This window comes from Chlamydotis macqueenii, chromosome 2, assembly GCF_036417535.1.
Source record: "Chlamydotis macqueenii isolate bChlMac1 chromosome 2, bChlMac1.mat, whole genome shotgun sequence".
Classification (NCBI taxonomy): Eukaryota; Metazoa; Chordata; class Aves; order Otidiformes; family Otididae; genus Chlamydotis; species Chlamydotis macqueenii.
The window spans coordinates 104,135,010-104,157,371 of NC_141557.1; the positions used below are offsets into that span (position 1 = coordinate 104,135,010).

The following is a 22,362-nucleotide window of genomic DNA, read 5'->3' on the forward strand; positions in this document are numbered from 1 at the left end:
AAGGATGAAGAAGCTATTACGCTTCTCCTTTGACCATTTTATCCGCAATTTTTCTAGCATATTTTCTTATGTTACTGTATATATATCTATAATTCTCTTGTAGCTCTTATATTCAAATATTGAATTTTTGTTATTGCAAACCCTGATCATAAAGAATAGTGTACTTTGGGTGAAATTTGTGTTCTTCCTTTTGTACGCTTCTGCTTTTACCTGTGTTAACTGTTTTTAGTTTCCTACCTCCTTCTCTTATCTCTTCAACATTTGGTCACGTTCTCTATTTTTTTTTCTCCACTTTGGTTGTTTTCCTTCAAATCCATGTGACTTGATAAGAAAGGTAGGACACTTTTTCATTTTCGTTGAATGATAAGCACCAAGGAAGATACATTAACGTGCACTTTAAGCAGTTCTGTTAAATTCCATATATTTATATATCTTACTAAAACTGTAGCTGCAGAACTTTGTAATCAAATCTACAGTAGTTTAATTCTGTTCTGCTAATTGATGTCAAACCTGAAGATAAGAAGGTATTAAAGAAAAATCTGTATTTTAGGTTATGCACTTCTACACACACCCACACATACACTGTTATTCCAACATACACTGTTTTATTCCACATTTCTCATTGATGGAAGCTTTCCATGAGTTATGAAAAGAAGAGGCTGACAGGAGTTTTGTGACTATAATGAGTATAGATCTTTCTTTACATCTAGATTCAGAAATATTGACCTAACCTTATGTGGTTCACTCTTGATATCAATGCCTTAAATTATGCTAGAGGCATTCAATCTCTAGGTTTGCATGGTACACACTGGTTGCTGGAAATGGAGGTAAGCAAATCTGTTGTACGTTTAAGATATATTTGTGTATTTTATCTCTAGCAAGCCCTTAATTCTTTCTTACTCACTTAAAAAAATGTTATTCTAGCCTGAAGTTTTATAGTACTATGACCCATGAGTTAACAGATTATTCTCTTTTTAGAATTTGTCTTTTTTCTTAGTGTCATACCTTTGGCCAGGTGGCTCTGATGTACTTTGGAAGAAGATTGCATTCCCCTATCACTTTCTTATAATCTTCTGAATTTTTCTCTTTCAGAGTCTAATACTCCATTTAAGAATTTGAAACATCTTTTTTGCCATTTAATCACAACGTGCAAAATCTTGCTAGCTTTAATTACAATGTTTGGGTTTTTTTTAATTTTTGAATAATGTAGTACCTAGTGCTGTGAAGAAAAATAAAGTTGTCTAGTATTACAAGTGGAACTGAGCTACACTTAGTCACTTACGTGAATTTATTATTTACTTTCTAAACCAAATTTATTTCTAAATTTTTTTTCTAAAAAAAAATATTGAAACATTTGAAATAGAAAGTATGAATACTGTTGACTTCAAACACAATAGAAGCTCTTTCTGCACAACTCAGATTGCTTTGCATATAAATACCTAATAATACAATACAGACACTGAAAACCTTCAAGTTTCTAAGAAAAAAACATATGGAAAACTGAATCTGACTTCCCTATCCCCTATGTGAACACAAAGGCAAACTACAGTTCTAAGTTTTGAATGATTAAAATTAATCTTACTGAGACAGCTGGGAGGACTGAAGCATGAAAATCCTGCTTCCATATATACAAACAAGCTAGATAAATTAAAGAATGGAAAGAAAATTATCTAAAATACATCTTAATTATGACTTTTGTGTTAGTGTTGTATCTGATTATTTTGTACTTTTTTTACCTGAAAAGTCTATGGTGATCTTCGATTATAAAGGACTGTGAAAGTGGACTCTCCTTAATAACATATTTTCAGCTCTATGGACAGCATTTTCAGACTAAGATAAAGAACTACAGAGCAGTCACCTTTATAGATTCTGGTTATGTTTTTCAACGACATATATGTTTATACACATTTTAAATAGGCAAGACGAACTCAAAAGGTTCCCTTTTTCCTTGAATCTATTAAAAGACTCTCATCCAACATATAGTTTAAAAAAAAATTTCTGTTTTCCCTCTGATATAGGTTGGAATGCAGATTGATGCAAACTGTGAGATTTTAGTGGCTTGAATTAATAAAAATAGAACATTTAATCCATTATAATTGAGGATCATGGTGATTTTCACCTTTTAGCTCCCAGATACCTGGAACTTGTTGAGTTGTATATCTAGTCCTTATTCTGACTGAAGAAAGTCATGATTATATTTCAAAAACATTACTGCATTTTCTTATGCATTTTAACAATTTTATTTGCTCGTTACACAAAATATGCAAAAAAGTGTGTCTGTGACAAACAGAAATGAAGAAAAGCAACAGTAGCAGATTTACAGAGCTACCAAGCAATAAAGTATTCCTGTTACCCTTACTACACTTTCAGTTAACTTATGCTTCTTTTCATTTTTTAAAAAATGAATATAGAGGTATATTCTGATCATGGAAAACAAACAAATTTTGACCCTAGGAATTTACAGTAAGTTTAAAGATTTCCATTAATACATCCATAACACTCAGCCTCTTTCATACTCAGTATTTTCTAAGTTAATGCTGCTGTTTGCATAATTGTTTGAATAGTCAAACAAAGCAGAAGCAGTTCTGTGAACCACAATGTAGCAAAACCAAAAGGTTTACTTTGTGCCTTTTGATGGAAGAATATGCAAGGGATATCTACTGTTTCTAAAAAAGTTCCATATTTTACTTGCTGATGACAGTACATTGCATCTCAAGCTTCTTTGGACTGGACAAAGTGCATCTGTTTGTAGAACTGATAAAACTACAGTGAGCATCTTTGCACCTTGTAAAAATATGGAAAAAAAATCAATCTAAAAGTAGATTAAAAATAAAATTTACATTAAAATAAAGGAAAATTAGAAGTTAGAAATTAAAAAAAAAAAGAAAAAGAAAACAGAACTGTATAACATTATTGCCTCCATGGTTAAATAGGACATATCTAAAATTTTATAAGCAGATATTCCTGAACTGACTTGTACAGATACAAAAGGCTTCCAAAACTTGATTCATCAGAAAGAAAAACCAAAGCAGTTAAAATACATACCAGTAGGTGACATATATTTGAGTGTAAACGAGATAGTATAAGTTAATGTACACTAAAAATACAATTTTGTTACACAAAGGAATGTTTTTTAACTTACCTGTGCCGGAAAACAATTATTTGCAGAATTTTCTAATTTGTTAGAATCAATATATTAAAATTTGATTGCAGAGACTGCAAAGTGCTTTTTATATAGGCAAGGCAAAAGCATGCATAGAATAAGTTTGTTGTGAGCAGCAAAAATCTCAAAAAGCTTAGGTGCTGTATTTACATGGTAACAAGCTGAGAAAAACATCAAAGGCAGAAAGTGATGAAGAGGAGTGACAAGAAGAGTTCACAATTACAATGCTTATTGAAAATAAAATAAGTAAAGTTGCTTAGCACTGGAAAAGAGAATATATATGGAAAAATAACCTTTACCTTTTTTGTTTGTTTAGGGTTTTTTTTTGTTTTGTTTTGTTTTGGCTGTATTTGATAACCAGGTGCTATGAAACTGGAACTTTTAGATGCTTATATGGTAATTTTGGATAGATACCTTCAACCGTGCAGAAGCTTATGCTGTTCTGTGCAAAGTATTTGAAAAGGATTGTGATAATTGATTTTCCAGTTTGGCAGTCAAACTGCGGAAAAAGTACTTCAAAGTGAGCAAAGAAAAAAGTAACCTTTCCTTACCTAAAAGAAAAATTGAAAAAAATCAAATCATAGTGTTATTGAACATGATATTTTCTGTTCATCCTAAAGCTATCAGTTTGAGACATTTTTAAAAAAAGGAAAACAAATGAAAGGCAAGGTTCATAAATCACCTGTAATTGCTTTTATTTCAAATCTCAGCAGTTAAAATAGTCAACCAGGTTGCAGGACAAACAAAAAAAAAATGCCAAAAACTCAAAACTCAAGAGGAAAATTGACTCTCGCTTTCTCCAAGTGGATTTTTCTACTTTCTAGTAGAGTTCCTTTATCTCACAGCTACCAGGCAATACTTACCAATATAGTGGCATGATAAAAACAGTTTTCCTCAACTATTTTTTTTCTGGATCTACTCCACTTTGAATAAAATATGTCTTTCTTAAGCATTAGACATATCTCTTATTAAAGAATATTTGTAGTTATGTAAGTGCAGAGATTTTATCTAATGTACCTGGAATGAAACTGCTAGAAAAGTCTTAAGTTCTAGAAAAAGTAACCCATCACGTAATATAACCTTTTCTTCAACCTATACATGGTAACTCGTAAGTTATACACAGTGGCTGTAGTTTTATTAACAAAACAGAAACCCATAGTGTGGGGTTTTTTGAAACAATTGTAGTTTACTAATAGTAGATTAGGTAAGCTTTTTCTATGGTTGTTGATCAAGTTGCATGATTCTTGTAGTCTTGACTTTTTATTGCTAAATAGAGTAATGAATGACAATATTGAAAACAACTCTTATCCACCATAGAGAAGTATATTAATTTTGACTGCTTTGGAACAGTCCTCTCTACTGCAGCACAGCTAGGATTGTATTGGACATAGCCCAAAAAGAATCGATACAATGGTTTACAAGTGATCACAACAGTTGAATAATGGTAGCACAAATCTGTTTAATTAAGACAATGGGATAAGTTGACTCTAACTTATGTTTTAGGCACTGTTCAAATTACTCGATAAATAAATGTTTTACTGTTGAAATAAAGACACGTATTGAGTTTATGTGGCAAGGCTTTGATAATGGGGAGGGGTCTGCAGGTATGGCTTCTGTGAGAAGACACCAGAAGCTGCCCCAACGTCTGACAGAGCCAGTTCCACATGGCTCCTAAACAGATCTCCCGTTGGCCAAACCTGAGCCCATCAGTGACACTGGTGACTCCTCTGTGATAATGTATTTAAGAAAGGTTAAAAATGGTTCACAGCAGCTGTGAGACAGAGGAGTGAGAAAAATGTGAGATAAAGCCCCACAAACACCAAGGCCAGAGGAACAGGAAGGGGAGGAGGTGCTCCAGGTGCTAGAGCAGAAGTTCCCCTGCAGACCTTGGAAAGGACCATGGTGAAGCAGATATCTGCACTACAGCCCATGGAGGACCCCATGCTGTAGCAGGTAGACATGCTCTGAAGGAAGCTGCAGCCCATGGAGAGGAGCCCGTGTAAGAGCAGGATTTCTGGAACAAGATGCAAACCGTGGGTAATCCCCACTGAAGTAGTCTGTTCCGGAGGACCGTGCCCTGTGGGACGGACCCACCATGGAGCAGTTTGTGAAGGACTGTGTCCCGTGGGAGGATCCCCACACTGCAGCGGGGGAACAATGTGAGGAAGGAGTGCCAGAGAGGAGCTGTTATGGCCTGACTGCAACTCCCATTGCCCATCCCCCTGTGTTCCTTGAAGGGAGGAGGTAGAGGAGTCAGGACTGAAGGAGCAAAGTTGAGCCTGGGAAGAAGGGGGAGGGAGGGAAGGTGTTTTTAGTTTTTTTTTTTTATTTCACACTATCCTATTCTGTTATTAATTGGCAATAAATTAAACTTCTGCAAGTCGAATCTGCTTTGCCTGTGATAATTGGTAAGCAATCTCCCTGTCCTTATCTTGATCCTTGAGCTCTTTCATCCTATTTTCTCTACTTCTCATGTAGAAGAGAGGGAGTGAGAGCAGCTTGGTGGGCACCTGGCAGCCAGCCATGGTTAACCCACAACAACACTGCAAAAAGTGTATCTGATCAATGATTATTTATATCTAATTACATGTAAGCTTTCATAAGGCATTGAAGTTGGACAACAAATAATTGTTCCATTGAATGTAGTAAAAGCCTTTAAACTTCCTACTCCACTCAATATGATTTTTAACAACATACCTGACAATACATAACAAAGGTAAAATAAGATGCAGAATTAATGTACAGCAAGGAAAGAACAAAATATGTGATTAATGATATAAATTTATAACTTTATGAAAAAAACTTTTTGGATTTCTTTTTTGTTGTTGTTTTTAAAGGTGAATGTTTCAAGATACATGCCTAAGATACGTCAAAAGACATTAAAGACACTGCATTTCTTTTTTTTTTTTTTCTTTTAAGGGTAAACTCCTCAAAGTTTGAGATTCTTCCTTATTCTGATTTGTTTTCTTAGAGAATTACCATGGAAATAACTACCCCACACAATTTTTTCTTTTTTTTTTTCTTTTGAGAAAATTGCATAGTTTCACTGAGCTCTAATCGATGCCAACAGGACATTAGGGAACAAGTAGAGTGGTCTTCAGAAATATGTTGCTATTTCAAAACTCTCAAAACTGTGCCTCTTAAATTGTGTTTGTGGATACAAAAAAAGTAGTGCAATGTGTAATGAGAAGCTATGTAGAACACTGGCTGTTGAATCCATTTGTATTTTTATTGATTATCTGACTGAAAGAAAAACATTCATTTATTAACAGAAATATAGTCTATTGTATGTGTACCATAGCAATGAAATTAGCAAATCCACTTTTATCTTCTGATATGTTCACAAATTCATGGTATATTAATACTTCTTCATTTTAGACTCTCTTACAAAGCAAAAATCCGAAGCTTAAATGATAAGCAGCATGGACTTTTTTGTCCTATTCTTATCTGCATTTTCTTCCTTTCAAATGTTAATAACGGTAAGAATTATTTTATCCCATCTTAGCAAAAGCAGTCATTTACAACCCTTTTCTAATTACGATCAACTGGTGCCTGAAATGGCATTGCCTGGAAAATATTCTATTCATGATTAAACCACACATCTGAATCAGATTTGCAGTCTCACATAGTTATATTTGTTGAATATATTGAGAACATCCCTTGAAATTAGTGTTTGATTTTGAGATAATTTTTGTTTAGATTGTGCAAAAACATGAATATACCTTTTTTATTTCAACTGAAAGCAGAGAGCTGTGGTCATGGCTTGATGTCCAAGTGGAGACCGGTCACGAGTGGCGTCCCCCAGGGGTCTGTGTTGGGCCCGGCTCTGTTCAACATCTTTGTCGGCAACATGGACAGCAGGATAGAGTGCACCCTCAGCAAGTTCACCAATGACACCAAGCTGCGTGGTGCTGTCGACACACCAGAAGGGAGGGATTCCATCCAGAGGGACCTGGACAAGCTGGAGAGGTGGGCCTGTGCCAACCTCACGAAGTTCAACCAGGCCAAGTGCAAGGTCCTGCACCTGGGTTGTGGCAATTCCAGGCACAAATACAAGCTGGGCAGAGAATGGATTGAGAGCAGCCCTGAGGAGAAGGACTTGGGAGTGCTGGTGGATGAGAAGCTCAACATGAGCCGGCAATGCGCCCTTGCGGCCCAGAAGGCCAACCGCATCCTGGGCTGCATCAAAAGGAACATGGCCAGCAGGTTGAGGAAGGTGATTCTTCCCCCTCTACTCTGCTCAGATGAGACCCCACCTGGAGTACTGTGTCTATTTCTGGAGCCCCCAACATGGACCAGTTGTGAGAGGGTCCAGAGGAGGGCCACAAAGATGATAAGAGGGCTGGAGCACCTCTCCTATGAGGACAGGCTGAGAGAGTTGGGGCTGTTCAGCCTGGAGAAGAGGAGGCTCCAGAGAGACCTTATAGCATTCTTCCAGTACCTCAAGGGGGCCTACAAGAAAGATGGGGAGAGACTGTTCAGTAAGGCCTGTTGTGATAGGACGAGGGGTAATGGTTTTAAAATAGAGGGAGGCAGATTTAGATTAGACATTAGGAAAAAAATTTTTTACAATGAGGGTGGTAGAACATTGGAACAGGTTGCCCAGAGAGGTGGTGGAAGCCCCATCCCTGGACACATTCAAGGCCAGGCTGGATGAGGCTCTGAGCAACCTGATCTAGTCGGGGATGTCCCTGCTCCTCGCAGGGGGGTTGGACTCGATTACCTTTGAAGGTCCCTTCCAACCCTAACCATTCTATGATTCTATGAATAAAATTGCTTACCTTCTTCCCAAAGTCATGTGACAAAAGGTCTGTAATGGTAAAAGGCATCCATGAATCTTTGTTCCTAATAAATAATTACTTAGAGGTATATTTTTACTTTAGTATTGGAGTATTTTTTCTTTTAAAGTGAGGAAAATAGACTCAGGTTACTCTGAGATAACCCTAAAATTGTGGGTTGAATCACCACCCTGGTTGTAAAAAATGTCTTCCTTATATGTAGCCTGAATCTACACTCCTTTATTTTAAAACTGTTATCTCTTGTCCTACTGCAAGAAGCCCACAAAAAGTTTGTCCCCATCTTTCTTATAAGCCCCTTTAAGTACTGAAAGACTGCAATAAAGTCTCCTCAGGGCCTTCTCTTCTCCAGGCTGAACAGCCCCAACTCTCTCAGTCTTTCTTTACAGGAGAGGTGCTCCAGCCCTCAGTTCATTTTTGTGGCTCTAAGTCCATGTCATGGTTCTTTTTTCTCAGAAGTCTTCTTTAGCTTGGCATGAATGGTTCAAACCAGGATATTTTGCATAAATATTAATACTTTTTTTTTTTATTTGTTGCTGGAGATGAGGTCGTTACTCAGAACCCCAACTCTCTCAGTCTTTCTTCATAGGAGAGGTATTCAAACCCTCTGATCATTTTTGTGGTCCTCCTCTGACCCTATTCCAGCAGGTCTGTCTTTCCTGTGCTAAGGGCTCCAGAGCTGGACACAGGTGGGGTCTTACAAGAGTGGAGCAGAGGGACAGAATCACCTCGTCTGACCTGCTGTCCATGCTTCTTTTGATGCAGCTCAGGATATGGTTGGCTTTCTAGGCTGTGAGTGCTCATTGACGGCTCGTGTCCATGTATGCACTTAATTGAAGTAGCTGAGCTTTGTCTTACTCAGGGAATAGGGAGAAATCATGAAAAATGAAGGCACCTTGTGTGATCTATCATAGTCAAGCAACAAAACATAAATAACACTACTAAGAAGGAGCCACTTGAAAGTAGAATATGATCAATAAAATTATTACAAAGAAGTGTGTGGGATAAATGTGAATATTAACTACACCTTAAGAAAATATAATTTCCTCATGAGAAAGAAGACATATTGTACTGATATTCTGAAATATAATTTTTAAAGTTAGCATTGTCTGATGATCTATTCATTGCTACTGTGATCTTTGCACTAGCCAGGTACATTACACCTGCAGTGTATTATAGTGCAATGAACATGTAGTAAAGGTTTGTATAGTAGGAGTAGACAGGACAGTACAAACTAGCTTCTAGCTGCTGATCTCCATTAATATCCATGTTACACTGCCAAGCTATTAGCATAGAAATGTTCTCCGGCACCAATTAAACATTATTTGTTTTTCTTACATATTTGGAGATACAGAGAGGAAAAGACAGGATTCTAGATTGCCCAGTAACTCATAAAATTATTTGACTTGAGTTTTAGCCATGGATATTACTGTGGCCTGAAGAGACCTTGGAGATTTTACCCAATTGCTGAAACTCTAGGGCTTTATCTCTGAAAGACCCATGTTTCTAATGGCTTGACAGAAAAGAAAAAAAAAAAAAAAGAGCTTGTCTCTAAAGCCTATCTAAATGATACAAGCTTTTATAAGTAAGCCGTTGTGTGAAATTATTCTATTTTCAAGTGCTTCAGTGTAACCATAGAAGCATATTTGGCTGTTACAGCTTTTGAATATCAATAATTATACACTTTCCATTTCTATTGTGCACATTGACATTTTCAATACAGCTATGTTGCACAGTGGAGTATCATTAAGATGCTGGCATTGGAAAAGCAAATGGAGTTATAGAGAAAGTCAGTGTATCGTTTCACAAGGTATAGAACAAGGCCAGAGTTCTTTTATTTAATATAAAACCTTGAACCAGTAAGCTAAGAAAGAAAGGGAGTTTGGATTTAAAAAAAAAAAAAAAGAAAAAGTAACTATTGTGAATCCTATTTTATTGTCAATTCCTATAAATTTTAAATGTTTAAACTTATTTTAAAATAAACTGTCTCCCAGTGTCTCTGTACCTTGTTGATGAATTTGTGTATCAGCTACTGGCAACAGAGAAAGACATCATGTATCCCTTAGTGTATCCTGAGAGGTGATGGCTGGAATTAGGTCAGCATTTGTAAACATGAAAGAAGTTTAAGAATATAAGAAGACAGTCAAGCCCTAGATCCTTCTATGTTAACATCCCATCTCCAGCAGTGGCTAAATGCTGGTGCTCAGGAAGGGCCGTAAGAATAGGTAAAGCCTACTAGCTAATCCCAACCTCCAACCATTTACAGCTCAGGGAATTCCTGGGCAAGACATGATTCCTTTGTAATTAATAATCTTTAATATTTTCCATACATGGTTGACCAACTTCCACTTGAATCTAAGCAAATTTTAACTGTACACACACTATCTTCACAAAGCCTTCTGCAGCAGAGTTACCAGTTGTGGAAATAATTGTTTCTTTTTGTATGGTCTTAAGCAAATTACAAGAGAAATCCAGAGGACTTCATACAATCTGTGAAGCAGACTTAGAAGGAGAATGCAGTTTATTAGGGGTAAAAGAAATATTGTTGGATTTAAATACAACTAGAGTGATCTTAGGCGTTTTCAGTTTATAGGGATATAAAGTATGAAATAAACATATTGTCGAGCAATTACAGAAAATTAACAGAACCTCTGTGAAACAGAATCTGCATATACTCATTAACAACTGTATATGGCAAAGAGCAACCTATTATAATTTGTGCCTGTCTTGATGGCTGAAAGTTATTGGTATTTTTATAACTGTGGTGGTTTAGCCCGAATTACCACACCGTTTCTCGCTCACCCTCCCACTACCAAGCGGGATGGGGGAGAGAAATTGGGAAGAACGGAAAAACTCATGGGTTGAGATAAAAACAGTTTACTAAAATAGCGAAGGAAAACTACAAAAATAACATAATGTAAAGATATTAATATATACAAAATATGCAAAATGAACAATATACAATTTCTCACCACCTGATGTCCGAATGACCAACACAACCTGTCCCGAGCAGTGATCACGGAAACGACACCGAGCAGCAAGCAAAGGAGCGAAAGTAAGCCAGCAAGGTAGAGGGAACGATGCCAGCAAGCAAGGGAGATGGAAAGATGGATGCAAAGGATGCCAAAGATGCCGAAGAATGCATGCCAAAGATACCCCCTCCTACGGGCAATCTCCACTTATGTACTGAGCATGATGTTTATGGCATGGAATACTCTCTTTGGCCACCTTGGGTCAATTATTCTGTCTATGTTTTGCCCAGCTTCCTGCATCTGCACATTAACGAGACTTGGAAAGCCAGACAGTGTCCTTGGTCTCATTCACAACTACTTATATCATCAGGGTGTTTTATCAACATACTTCATACACAAAATCCAAAACACACCAGTTACTGAGAGGAAAATTAACTCCATCCCTGGTGAAACCAGGACAATAACTCATGAGTTTTCTAAAATTCTCAAAATCTGCTTTTGCAGTTTATCTTAATTTATTCATGTTACTGCCTATGTAATATTTATAATTTTTATATGGACAATTAATAAACTCAAATATAAATAGAGATTTGATGTATACACTAACATAAACTTGAGATACATTATTTCTATATATTCCTATTATGTTTTCAGCATAAGAAACACAAAGAGAAGTGATACTTTTAAAATCTAAATGTATAAATGATAATACTAAGATATTTTAAGTAAAAGAACTTATCTTCTTTAAATATTTTTTTTAATTAAAAAGAGGTGTAATATGCATGTCACCCTGATAGAACTGGGGAAACTGAGAAACAGATTTATTTGCCTGCTGCTGAATTAAAAAAAAAAAATAGAAGCAAAGCAAGACACAAACGATTGATTTCTATTTCAGACTCATTGTCTTCCCAGGACTGAAACTGAACCTCTCTCCTATAGCATTTACATTCCAAAGTATTTTTCCCAAAGATAAACTACATGCTATGTTAATTGAAGTCCATCTTTTGCTTTAGAAGAGAGCAATTAAGACAACTCTAAAGGAAGGACAGACAATTGCAACGAAAATTCTAATTTGGTGCACACTGACACTAGCATATTTTCCTTGGTTCATGTTGAAAAACCTGGAATATATAGAAACAATGCATACAGTGTTCCTACATGTATCCAACATGCACTTTTTCAATGAAATTTTCCTGTCAGTATTTGTGAGGACTGTAAGGTCTTTGTACCTTCTCTTTACCGTGAGCCTTCTTGCTACAGGGTTGTTTGATGATCTCCTGCATCTTCACTTACTGTCTTGGTAGAATCTCCAGCAACATACAAGGAACTTTGTCTGGTCCCAAATCCTGGGTTTACTTTCTTCTCTCTCTTTACTCTGAAATGAAGTTTTGAAAAAGTGTGACCACAACACTAAGCAGAAAAGCCAGTTAAAGTTTAAAACAATAGCAAATAAAATTTCTTCTAAGAAAAAAGTTTCTGTAGGAGGCAGTAGAATTTAAATGGACAATATTTTGGTATTGTTAACTTTATAGTACACATTGGATACTTTTTCAACTGATTCTTTATTAAAGAATAGAAAAATATAGGGTTTCAGAGCAATTACTTGGAATTGTCTTTCACAGTAAGAAGCAGTTTACACTTGCTTGCTTCAGTTTTGATGATCAGGAGCCATTATTTATTCATTGACTGTTCTGAACTGTGGTATTATTGTTATTCAAGATAGATTTAAAGTACTTACATATAACTTATAGGTCTTTTTATTGGAAGATAGGAAATTGGAGAACAGTGAAAATGATCAAAGATATCTCAGACCTCTCATTTGACAGAATGATAGCCACTAGTCCAGCATAATGTCTTCATATTGCCTTAATGGCAATAGGGAGAGTTCATTTCCAAAAACATAATAATCATAAAGAATATAATTAAAGCATAATGATGCTAAAACATATTAATTTCTATAAATCTTGGATTGATAAATCAAATTTTCAATAACAATGTGCAGAAGAACCAGAACGTCCATTCAAGTTGGGCACTAGAAACAGGCTATTATGCTCTCCAGAATTCAGAGCACAGTGAACAGGTACTCAGTAACTCTGCACAGAACAACACAGTTTTGTCAATATTTATGAGCTCAAATACTGCCCAAAGTAGCCTCACTACAAACTGACCCAAGAAGAGTGTACGTGAGATTAAATAAATCCTGGCAAATTTAAACTGTTTCTATATGTTACTAGTTTTTATCTCATTCATAGTTAATTGAAAATTTCTTGTGCTTTAAGCTTAGGGGCATACATGTCCAATTTTTTCTGTGTCATCTTTGCACTTTCATTGAAATCCTATCACAAGCCACAGTACAACTTCTGTGTTTCTTGTCTTTTTAATATAACTTGGGCAGGTTTGCAGTGAAAGAAATTCACAAATCCATTGGTTTAGTCTTGGCTCTGGGAATCTAAAAGTCTTATGACCAATGTCTGAACAACAAGCCAAGGAACCTGAGAGTTTTTAGCAAACTGTTGAACACGATGGTCCCTAATTACTCCTCTGTAGCTGTAACCCAGTTTCTGGCACTGTGAATGGGTCAGCCATACCTCAATGTATACACGTCTAATCTAATATATCTATTATTTAGAAACCAAGTTAGCCCATTATATTCTTAGAATAACCCAGCATTACGTATCAAAACAACTCTGGGCAAGTAAGCTGTCAAACTATAAAAGTCTTTGAGCTAGCATAGCAATATGTCTGCTGAACAGCATCATAGACCCCATGATGCTATCATCTACTGATGGACATGCCCACTAATCAATCCAGATACAGAATGATTGTTATGCCCTACACCAGTAAGAATCAATAAGCTGCCAAATTCTTCACCCTGCTGGATACACAAGACTTGGCTGATCAGAAATTTAGTTGTTGATACTGAATTTCACCGGAAATTTTTTGAAACAGATGGCTATTTCCTTTTTAATTACTTTAATGATTTCCAATAATAACTTTGCCTTATTAAAAATTCTCTATAATGAATGTTTATACAAAAGCATACATGCTTGCCAAAAATCATTATCCTATAGACAATCTGATTTAAAAACTTAGTCCCAGTCTGTAACAAATCACAAAACTTAAGAGTGCCTATTGACAAGCTAATGTACAACAACTTCCTCTTATTTCCATACTGGTTTATAACAGTCCTCAAACACCTCCTGTAAGAACCCCTGAGATCATAGCTTTACGTAAGGGAATTTTTGCCAAAGTATAACTGAAGTATATTACATGCATGTCAAAAGGTTTGGCTCAATTGCTCTTTTCTGTTTGCAAGATATAATGGTGGACTTGGCAGTGTTAGGTTTACAGTTGGACTTGATGATCTTAAAGGTCTTTTCCAATCTAAATAATTCTGTGGTTTTGTGATAATTCCTCTGAGCAGTTCTGTGCTTTTGTGACTTTCATATGTATTCCATGTGACAGCAGCAATGAACAGCCTATTTAAATGTAAATATTTATGGGGGTTTTGCCATTTAAAAATTAGTGAAATATTTCCCATTCGTAGTCTGCACCAGCCAACCTTGACAACACCTGGCATCCAGGAAGAGCTGGGACAAGAAGTTGTTCTTTTGTGTCCCTCATCCACAATGGTGGAAGCGCACTAGGGAGCCAGGTGAAATGGGAACCATGTCTGTTTCCAGTAGGAGTCTGCTGAGGTTCTTATGGGCAGAGAGGGAAGTAGCCGACTGCACGAGTACCCCTCCTGGTTGTGCAAACCCCGGTCACCTCTGCAGCTGCTGCTGTTGCTTTAGCTGTCTGTACGTGGAAGGACTGTACAACTGTGTTCCAAATTGTTGCAGACAGGGATTAAAACTGTGGAAAATACAATAATAAAACCAATGTACAACTTCTCTAGAAAAAAATAAAAAAGGGATACAAATGAATAAGCAAAACAAAATGCATGGGCTTTGAACTCCAGATAAATGAGCAAAACAATCTAAAGCCCTTTTCCTAACAGTAAACAAATAGAAAATGCTATCAAAGTCAGCTAACAAAATCATGAAAATGCACAGGCATATAAAAAGACAGCATACCATATGTCCACCAATATCTAGTACAACAGGAACATTAAGAAAGCCATTAAGATAGTGTCCCCATTGTGTCCAGGTATACAATAACATATGGTACATTTCCTGCTACACTGTGCATTTCCTTGCTTTTGTTAGCATCACTAATTTAAAGCTCAATTAATACAGTTTGTGTGTTCATTTCTCTGCAGAATATTTTAAAATTCTTCATTCCTGCTTAAAATTAATCTTTTTTTTTTAGTGCAAATGCACAGTAAGTATTAATGTAAGGTAGGATTTTTTTTCCAAGCCTTAATTAAATGGGAAGAGCTAGATAGAATTATTTTAAGGTAGCTACACATGATACTTAAATTATTATTATCTTCTTATTTAAGTCCTCACACAATTTGCTGTAATGATGCTACAGAGGGACATTACAAGGTTGTTGTTGGTTTTAATCAATTAAGACTTCCCAAGGGCAAATGTGAGTATCTCTCAGGAGTGTAGATGAGAGGCAAAATAGTAAAGGACTAATGTAGCACTGTTAAAGAAAATACAACAAGAGATATAAACGGCTATGTATTGATAACTGTCCACTTGTACATGTGGAGAAGAGAAGGAAACCAAGATGTCTGAAAGATTTTTCTCCTTCATGGGTATTTATTCTTGAAAACCTAAAGAAGATTAAGGAAACTCAGGATTCTCAAAACCAAGATGCAAACTGTTCGTAAGATACATTGTTTCTCTCTTCAGTATTTATATGTTCTGCATGAGTCCTAGAAGAGCTGAACTTTCCCACGTTAGTTCAATCCTGCCAAAGTTCCTATTTGACGTCAGGACTCCTTGTGGGGAAAAAAAAATAGTTCTCTTATCAAAGGAGTATTATAAATTATTTTATCTGCCTTTCTAAAAGATTCATATACTGCTTCAGTATATGAAAAAAGCTTGATATAGAAAATGAAATTAGAAAAATCTGCTAACTTCCCAAATGCTTGCATTAGAAATGTTTAGATCAAATAACTGATTATACCAACTAACTAATACACTGAATATTTATTTTTAAATGATAAAGGATGAGAGTTCACATAATCAATAGTAAGCATCAGTCCAGATCCACTAGGATTTGCTGTTTACTGTCTCACCCATGACAGTGGTACTATGCAGTATTATTTGAAAAATAATGCGTGGTTTATTTCCAAATCAGAATGAAGAAAGGAAATCATTACAGGCTTGAGTTAGTATCTTCACTGGTATAAACTATACCTCAATTTTAGGCCTAAGATAATTAATATTCGGAGTGGAATTAAAGGTTCCTGCACAAATTATAGTAACATAGATTTATATAATCTACTGATTTAATTAAAACATTTGTCATTTAGGATTAGGGGACTGTTTCAGACCATGAGTGAACATATGGATATTGAATTACATTTCACATCTTTACAAGGCAGAAATTGCTTAGACCCTGTGTAAACTCATCCACTATGTGATTCCAATCTCTAAAAGCACTATATGAGCTCTCAAACAGTATGACTTTTTCTTTAGATGCTATATTTCCTTTCAGAACTGCAAGACCCCAAGTCGTGTATTTCTGTATTTCTTATTCAATTGTTCTTACCTCCTTGGAACTCATGCAAAATTATGCTTTTAGATTTTCCTCACAAGAAAAAGTTTGTGTTCGGCTGTACAAATATGTCCCCTTTTAACTTCAAAATTCATCTCAGAATAAATTTCCCTAGTACATTTCTTGGTCGAGTGTATTACAACCGCTACTACTGAAATTTACTAAACAACTAGTGGAATATGACAAAAATGACAATTTGGATCGAACTTTTCCTACTGTAAACTAGAAACAACACTTTGCAACTAATCACTGTAGTCATACAGATCAGAATCTGAAATTAATATTTCTGGAGATTAAATAGTTTAAGTACTTTAAATACTTTAAGCACTTTAAGACTAGCAGAGGATGAACATTACACTGTGAGTACCTAACAGAGATGGACTCCTTCAAACATCCTTTCATAAATTCAGGTCTTGTTAACAGTGAGGTTTTCCAAAAGAAGAATCATTCCACTTTATAACAAAACAATTGCACTGTTCTGCCACATAATAAGAACTAAGATGACTTTTGAAAAGGTCTGCTTTTTTTTCCCCATATTTTTCTTAGTTGACTTTACAGAATAATATATTTCTTCAGTTCTAATGTTGTAGAATCTGATCATGCCAGGTTACAACACGCCCAAATAAAATAACTTTTCTGAATAAAATGCTTCCTTTCAGTTACATGGTAGAAGAAAAAATCTACTCACCCTCCCCCCAAAAAATAACCAAAGGAATAAATAATTTAGCTTTTAGGGAATTGACAGTAACCTTCTGGCTTTTCTAGCTTTGATTTTTAGAATACTCTGAACCTACTAGAATGATCCAGAATATCCATATAATCTGTTTTTACAGTGAAAGAATGCAGAAAAAAGTACACTTTTCACAACTTGCATGAAAATGCATTTTTTTTTCTATGTCCATCACTATTTATCAGTTTCATGTAATTGTGAAAACAAATATGTAATTCCTTGCATATTACAATAGGAGAACAGAGGATATCCTTATATTTGAATACGAGGCATACTTCAGCTCTTTTGCTGTTGCTAAGCATACATTAAGGCTAAATATAAATTTGTTTTACTATTATTCTCTGCAAATTGTTGTTTGATGTTCATATTGCAAGCACTCAAAATTTAAAGACCATTAAAAGTAAAAATTGAAAAAATAGGTCAGAAATATTGAGTAGTAATCAACACAACAAAACCAATATTTTTTTTTTTATGGTCTGATTAAATTAGAGAAAAAAAAAGAAAACACAAAAACTTTTAGCTAAATGACTTACTTATTATTAAAGAAAACAATCTAAAGTTTATCTGGGAAAGTAGATACCGTAAGTGGCTGTTTTAAGACTTATAAGTTGACGGTATAAAGCATTTCACCTGATTTAATATTTCTTTACAAAGTTCCTTCTGCTTTCTGAACATAGGAACCGTTCTTCTAGTCCTTCAAAGAAGGAGGTATCAATAATATATGAACTCTTTTCTGTTTTTAGAAGTGTGATTTACATGGAAGGCTTTTTATGGGCATTTTTTTTTTAATAGCTGAAGAAAGGATGAGAAAGTCCATTTGGCACAAGCTCTTTTCTCATTCTTTTTTTTTTTATACATTAAGATTCACTTTCTACAGTAATATTTTCACCTACATAATCTCCAAGCCAATAAAAAGCATGATCATTTCCCTTCCCAGTAATTACATGGTTGCCAGCTTCAATTTAGTTCCATTTACCCTTTCAGAATTCTTAACTTTTAACAGTTGCTCAACATGTATCTTCATTACTTTCCTCTTGCTTCTTTCAGGTATGAAACCCACTCAGCTCTAGCGGACTTTCCCCTCCCCTTCTCCACTTCCTGTTCCCCATCCAAACTTGTCTTGAAGCTAAGTGGGCTAATTTCAGAATCATGCCAAGTAGGTTCTCTGTTATGTAAAGTTCTCTTCAAAATAAGGAAAAAATAATGTATGCTCAACAAAATCAACCATTTAATTCCTGAAAAAGCTCTTTACTATACTGCAGTATCATTCAATGTTCTGCCTCCTAGTTATAGTCATTGAATGAAAATTATATGAGAGTTCTCAGAAGCACTGGAGTTCTGCCATACACTATGTTCTGGCTTGGACCATTGCCCAAAACACTTTTCATCTTTCACAGTATTAAAGGCTGACATCTCTTGAACCGTCTGGAGTAGAAACAATACTGTGCATTCCTGCTGTGCTGTGATTACAAGCTTTGCAACAGTAAAAGCATTTATTTTAAAACTTGTAAGGCTGAGAGATAGAATGTGAACGTGCACATTACAATAACTTATTCTGCTCCCTTGCATTCCTCCTAGCTTCAAATTCTGACATGATAGTAGCTACTATCTTTCAAGATGTTACAGATAGCATGCAGTTAGAAAAATTATCTGACTGGAATTTTGAATCTTGACTTCCAAATATCACAAAGCGCTAATCTCTAGCTCTGAGGCTTGTAAGATTTTGACTGCTAAAATCATGTGGGAGTTGAAGTGAAAAGCAACAAATGGTGATGGTCAGCTGGTGATGTGAAGGTTTCATTATCTTAGGACCTACCATATCTGATGAAATAGTACAAGTGCTCTCAGGACCAGTAAACTTATCTTAAGTATGAAAATAGCAGGGGAAAAGCACTGGTCCTTAAACTGAACTAAAGCAAAAAAAAAGGCAAAAGCAGACAAAGACTAAAATAGCTAAATACAAGAGATAAAACAGTTAGATAAGAGCACTCTCTGTTTTTCCCTATCCATTTTTTGTAACGTTTTATTTATTTACCAATGTTTTAGAATAACAAATTGATATTTACCAAATAACATTCTCAGTTCTTGTTTCATACTGGAAAAAAAACCAAACCAATATATGTTTTCTGAATTTTTCTGTAAGAAAAGATGCTTGAAGTTTTCCACATCTCAATTACCTTCATAATGTACATAATTCTCAATACAGTTCAGACAAAGTTAACCTGTTACCTACAAACTCATTTGAAAAGTCTAATTTTAGTGTCTCTGATTGTGACTGTGCCAGGAATGAGCTGACTGTGTTTCTACTGTCTTTCTGGTACTCCTCCAGTGTCCATAACCATTGTACCAGGAATGTTTGAGGATACATTCCTGCTAAGTACTTTCAGGATGCTTTTATTGACCTGTTGCCCAGCAATTCAGAGAAACCTTTTTGGAATAAGCCAATACCCTTTGCCTGAGTAATCTCTTAATGTAGATTCACAGTGATGAAGTCCTCAATTATTTTCATGACTGATAGAGATTGAAAAGGTTAATGAATGTCTCAACATAGCTAGACAATGGAAAGAACCGAACCACATCATCAGCAATAGAAATTATATGAGATTTTTGTTTGGTTGGTTGGTTGGTTTTTTGGTTTTTTTTGAAACCACCATGGATTCACAGGGTGATATAAAATTGATAGCAAATTTATAGTGTTATTGTTTATTTACTGTGCTCTGAGTTGGAGGCGTGGAAATCCATTTTCCTGCTGCATATCCAGACCCCAGTTCTGGTGGATCAGGATCGCACAGCCACAAGCTCCACAAGGACCTAGTCACCAGCCCCACCAAAAAGCAAAACCTGAACTGTTTTGCTGAAGAAAAAAAAAAAATTGGTTGCAAAAAAATGAACAAAATGCTTAACATTTTGATGGTGCTTTATCTTGGGGCATTTATGATGTTGTGCATTGCTACAGTTTTGTTGGTTTATCTTTGTTTACCTTATGATTGTCCTTGTAAACAATTATTTGCTTCTTCTGATCCCCCAGAGCCATAAGCCTCAAACTTGGCCTGGGACAAATTTTTAGTTTTATAAGATAACATAAGTGTTGTTAATTAGATTTAGATATGTTAAGATAATTTACTTAGATAAGATATTGTTAATTAAATCAAAGATGTTATAGTTAAGAGAAATATTTTTGTTTTCTTTTAGTTAGCATTTATGTCTCTTTGTACACTCATATAAAGTTTAGGAAAGAACCTTTCTTTCTTTCCTTTTAGCTTTGCAATTGCCTGACAAACAATAATGTTTAGAGTTGTATATATATACTGGATTCTTTTCTTTTTTTTTTTTCCTTTCTTCTATCGTTTATGCCACCATGGAACCCCGTCCTTGAGGCAACAATGTTGAGCCACGGGGTGGTGTATAAGACCGTGTCAAATATTTGTCTCAACATTGTCGAAACATCAAACCGCCACCCGAACAATGGAACTTCAGTTAAACTATAGGACTAGTCTTCCTGTTATCTTGCAAGCCAACTCCTGTTGTCCTGGGAACCTGAATGCAGAGGTGATTCTGAGAAATTTAGCCCTAGCCCCCAGCATGCGCCCAGACCCAAGGCCAGAAAAACAGAGGGGCCCAGAGATGGTAATGGGCGTGCATATCACCTGGTAATGGGCATGCATATCACCGCCAGGTGAGGGGTGCGGCTAGGCAAACCAGCTTTTGGAATACAATGAATATGCAACGAAATGAACAATAAAAGGACAAAAACAACCAACATGAGAAGGGGAACAAACATCAAGGGAGCCAACATCGACAGAATCCACATTGACAGAATCCACATCCACGGAATCAACATCGGACAGAACATTCCCCCACCGAGTGAACTGGACTGTTGGGACGCTGCAGCTCCATGGTGGTAGCTATTGCAACTGAAACTCTTTTATTTTCTCCCTCTTTCCTTTCTTTCTCTCTTTTCTCTTGCATTTGTGAACTTGTTCTTAGGTAAATAAAGTTACCTGGTGTTTGACTCCATTTTGAGTCTTAATTATGTTCCTGAGAATACGAGCAAAACCACACTCCGGTGTGTGAGAGGTTGGTCCAGCCGCCCCTAGCCTCCCAGACTCATCTGAGGTCAGGTAGAATGCAAAGGGGCCTTCCTGTCATCTAAAATTGGAGCATGACAACTACCCTTTGTAGACTTCCTCCAGTATATCCATGCCTGTCTTACACTAGGGGCCCAGAACTGAACCCAGCACTCCTGATGTGATCTCACTAGAGCTGAGTAGACGGAAAGGATCACCTCCCTCAACTTTCTGACATGCTCACCCTTAATGTTATTTGTCTTCATTACCTTGAGGGTACATTTCTGACTCATGGTCAACTTGTTGTCCAACAGGAACTCAGCTCCCTTCTGCAAACCTGCTTTCCAGCCAGTCGACCCTAAGTTTTCCTTAGTGCAAGGATTGTTCCTACTCAAGTGGAGGACTTGTCATTTCCATTTGAACTTTATGAGATTACTGTCTGCCCCTTTCTCTGTCTTCTTGATGACCCTCTGAATGACAGCACAACTACCTGGTCTATTAATGACTCTTCCCTTTTTTGTTAAATCTTCAAACTTGCTGAGGGTGCACTCTGTCCCATAATCCAGATGAAGTTAAACAGTACTTGCCCCAGTACTGTCCCCTGGGGTATACCACTAGTGATTGCCCTCCAGCTTGACTTTCACTAACCATAAATCTTTTAGCCCAATAGTTCAGCTAATTTTCAGTCCACCTCACTGTTCATTTGTTTAGTCTGTGCTGCATCAGATTGTCTATGAGAATATTATGAGAGACAGAGTTGAAAGTATTGCTAATGTCAAGATAAACAATATTCATTGCTCTCTCATTATCCACAAAGCTAGCACTGGAGAAGGCTATCATGTTGATTAGGTAAAATTTCCCCTTTATAAATCCATGCTGACTGCTTACAGTCACCTTCTTGTTCTCAATATGCTTGGAAATCTTTCCCAGGATTAGCTGTTCCATTATCTTTCTGGGGACT

General features: G+C 36.1%; 1 protein-coding gene across 1 annotated transcript in view; it reads right to left on the reverse strand.

The window, feature by feature from the left end:
- Window positions 1-11,770: 11,770 nt before the first annotated feature.
- Window positions 11,771-22,362, reverse strand: part of CCDC102B (coiled-coil domain containing 102B) — a 119,235-nt gene continuing 108,643 nt past the window's right edge. The window contains exon 5 of the mRNA XM_086742168.1: window positions 11,771-12,306. Within this exon, the coding sequence (XP_086598294.1) occupies window positions 12,217-12,306 (90 nt within the window). The 3' untranslated portion in view covers window positions 11,771-12,216. The remainder of the gene's footprint in view (window positions 12,307-22,362) is intronic.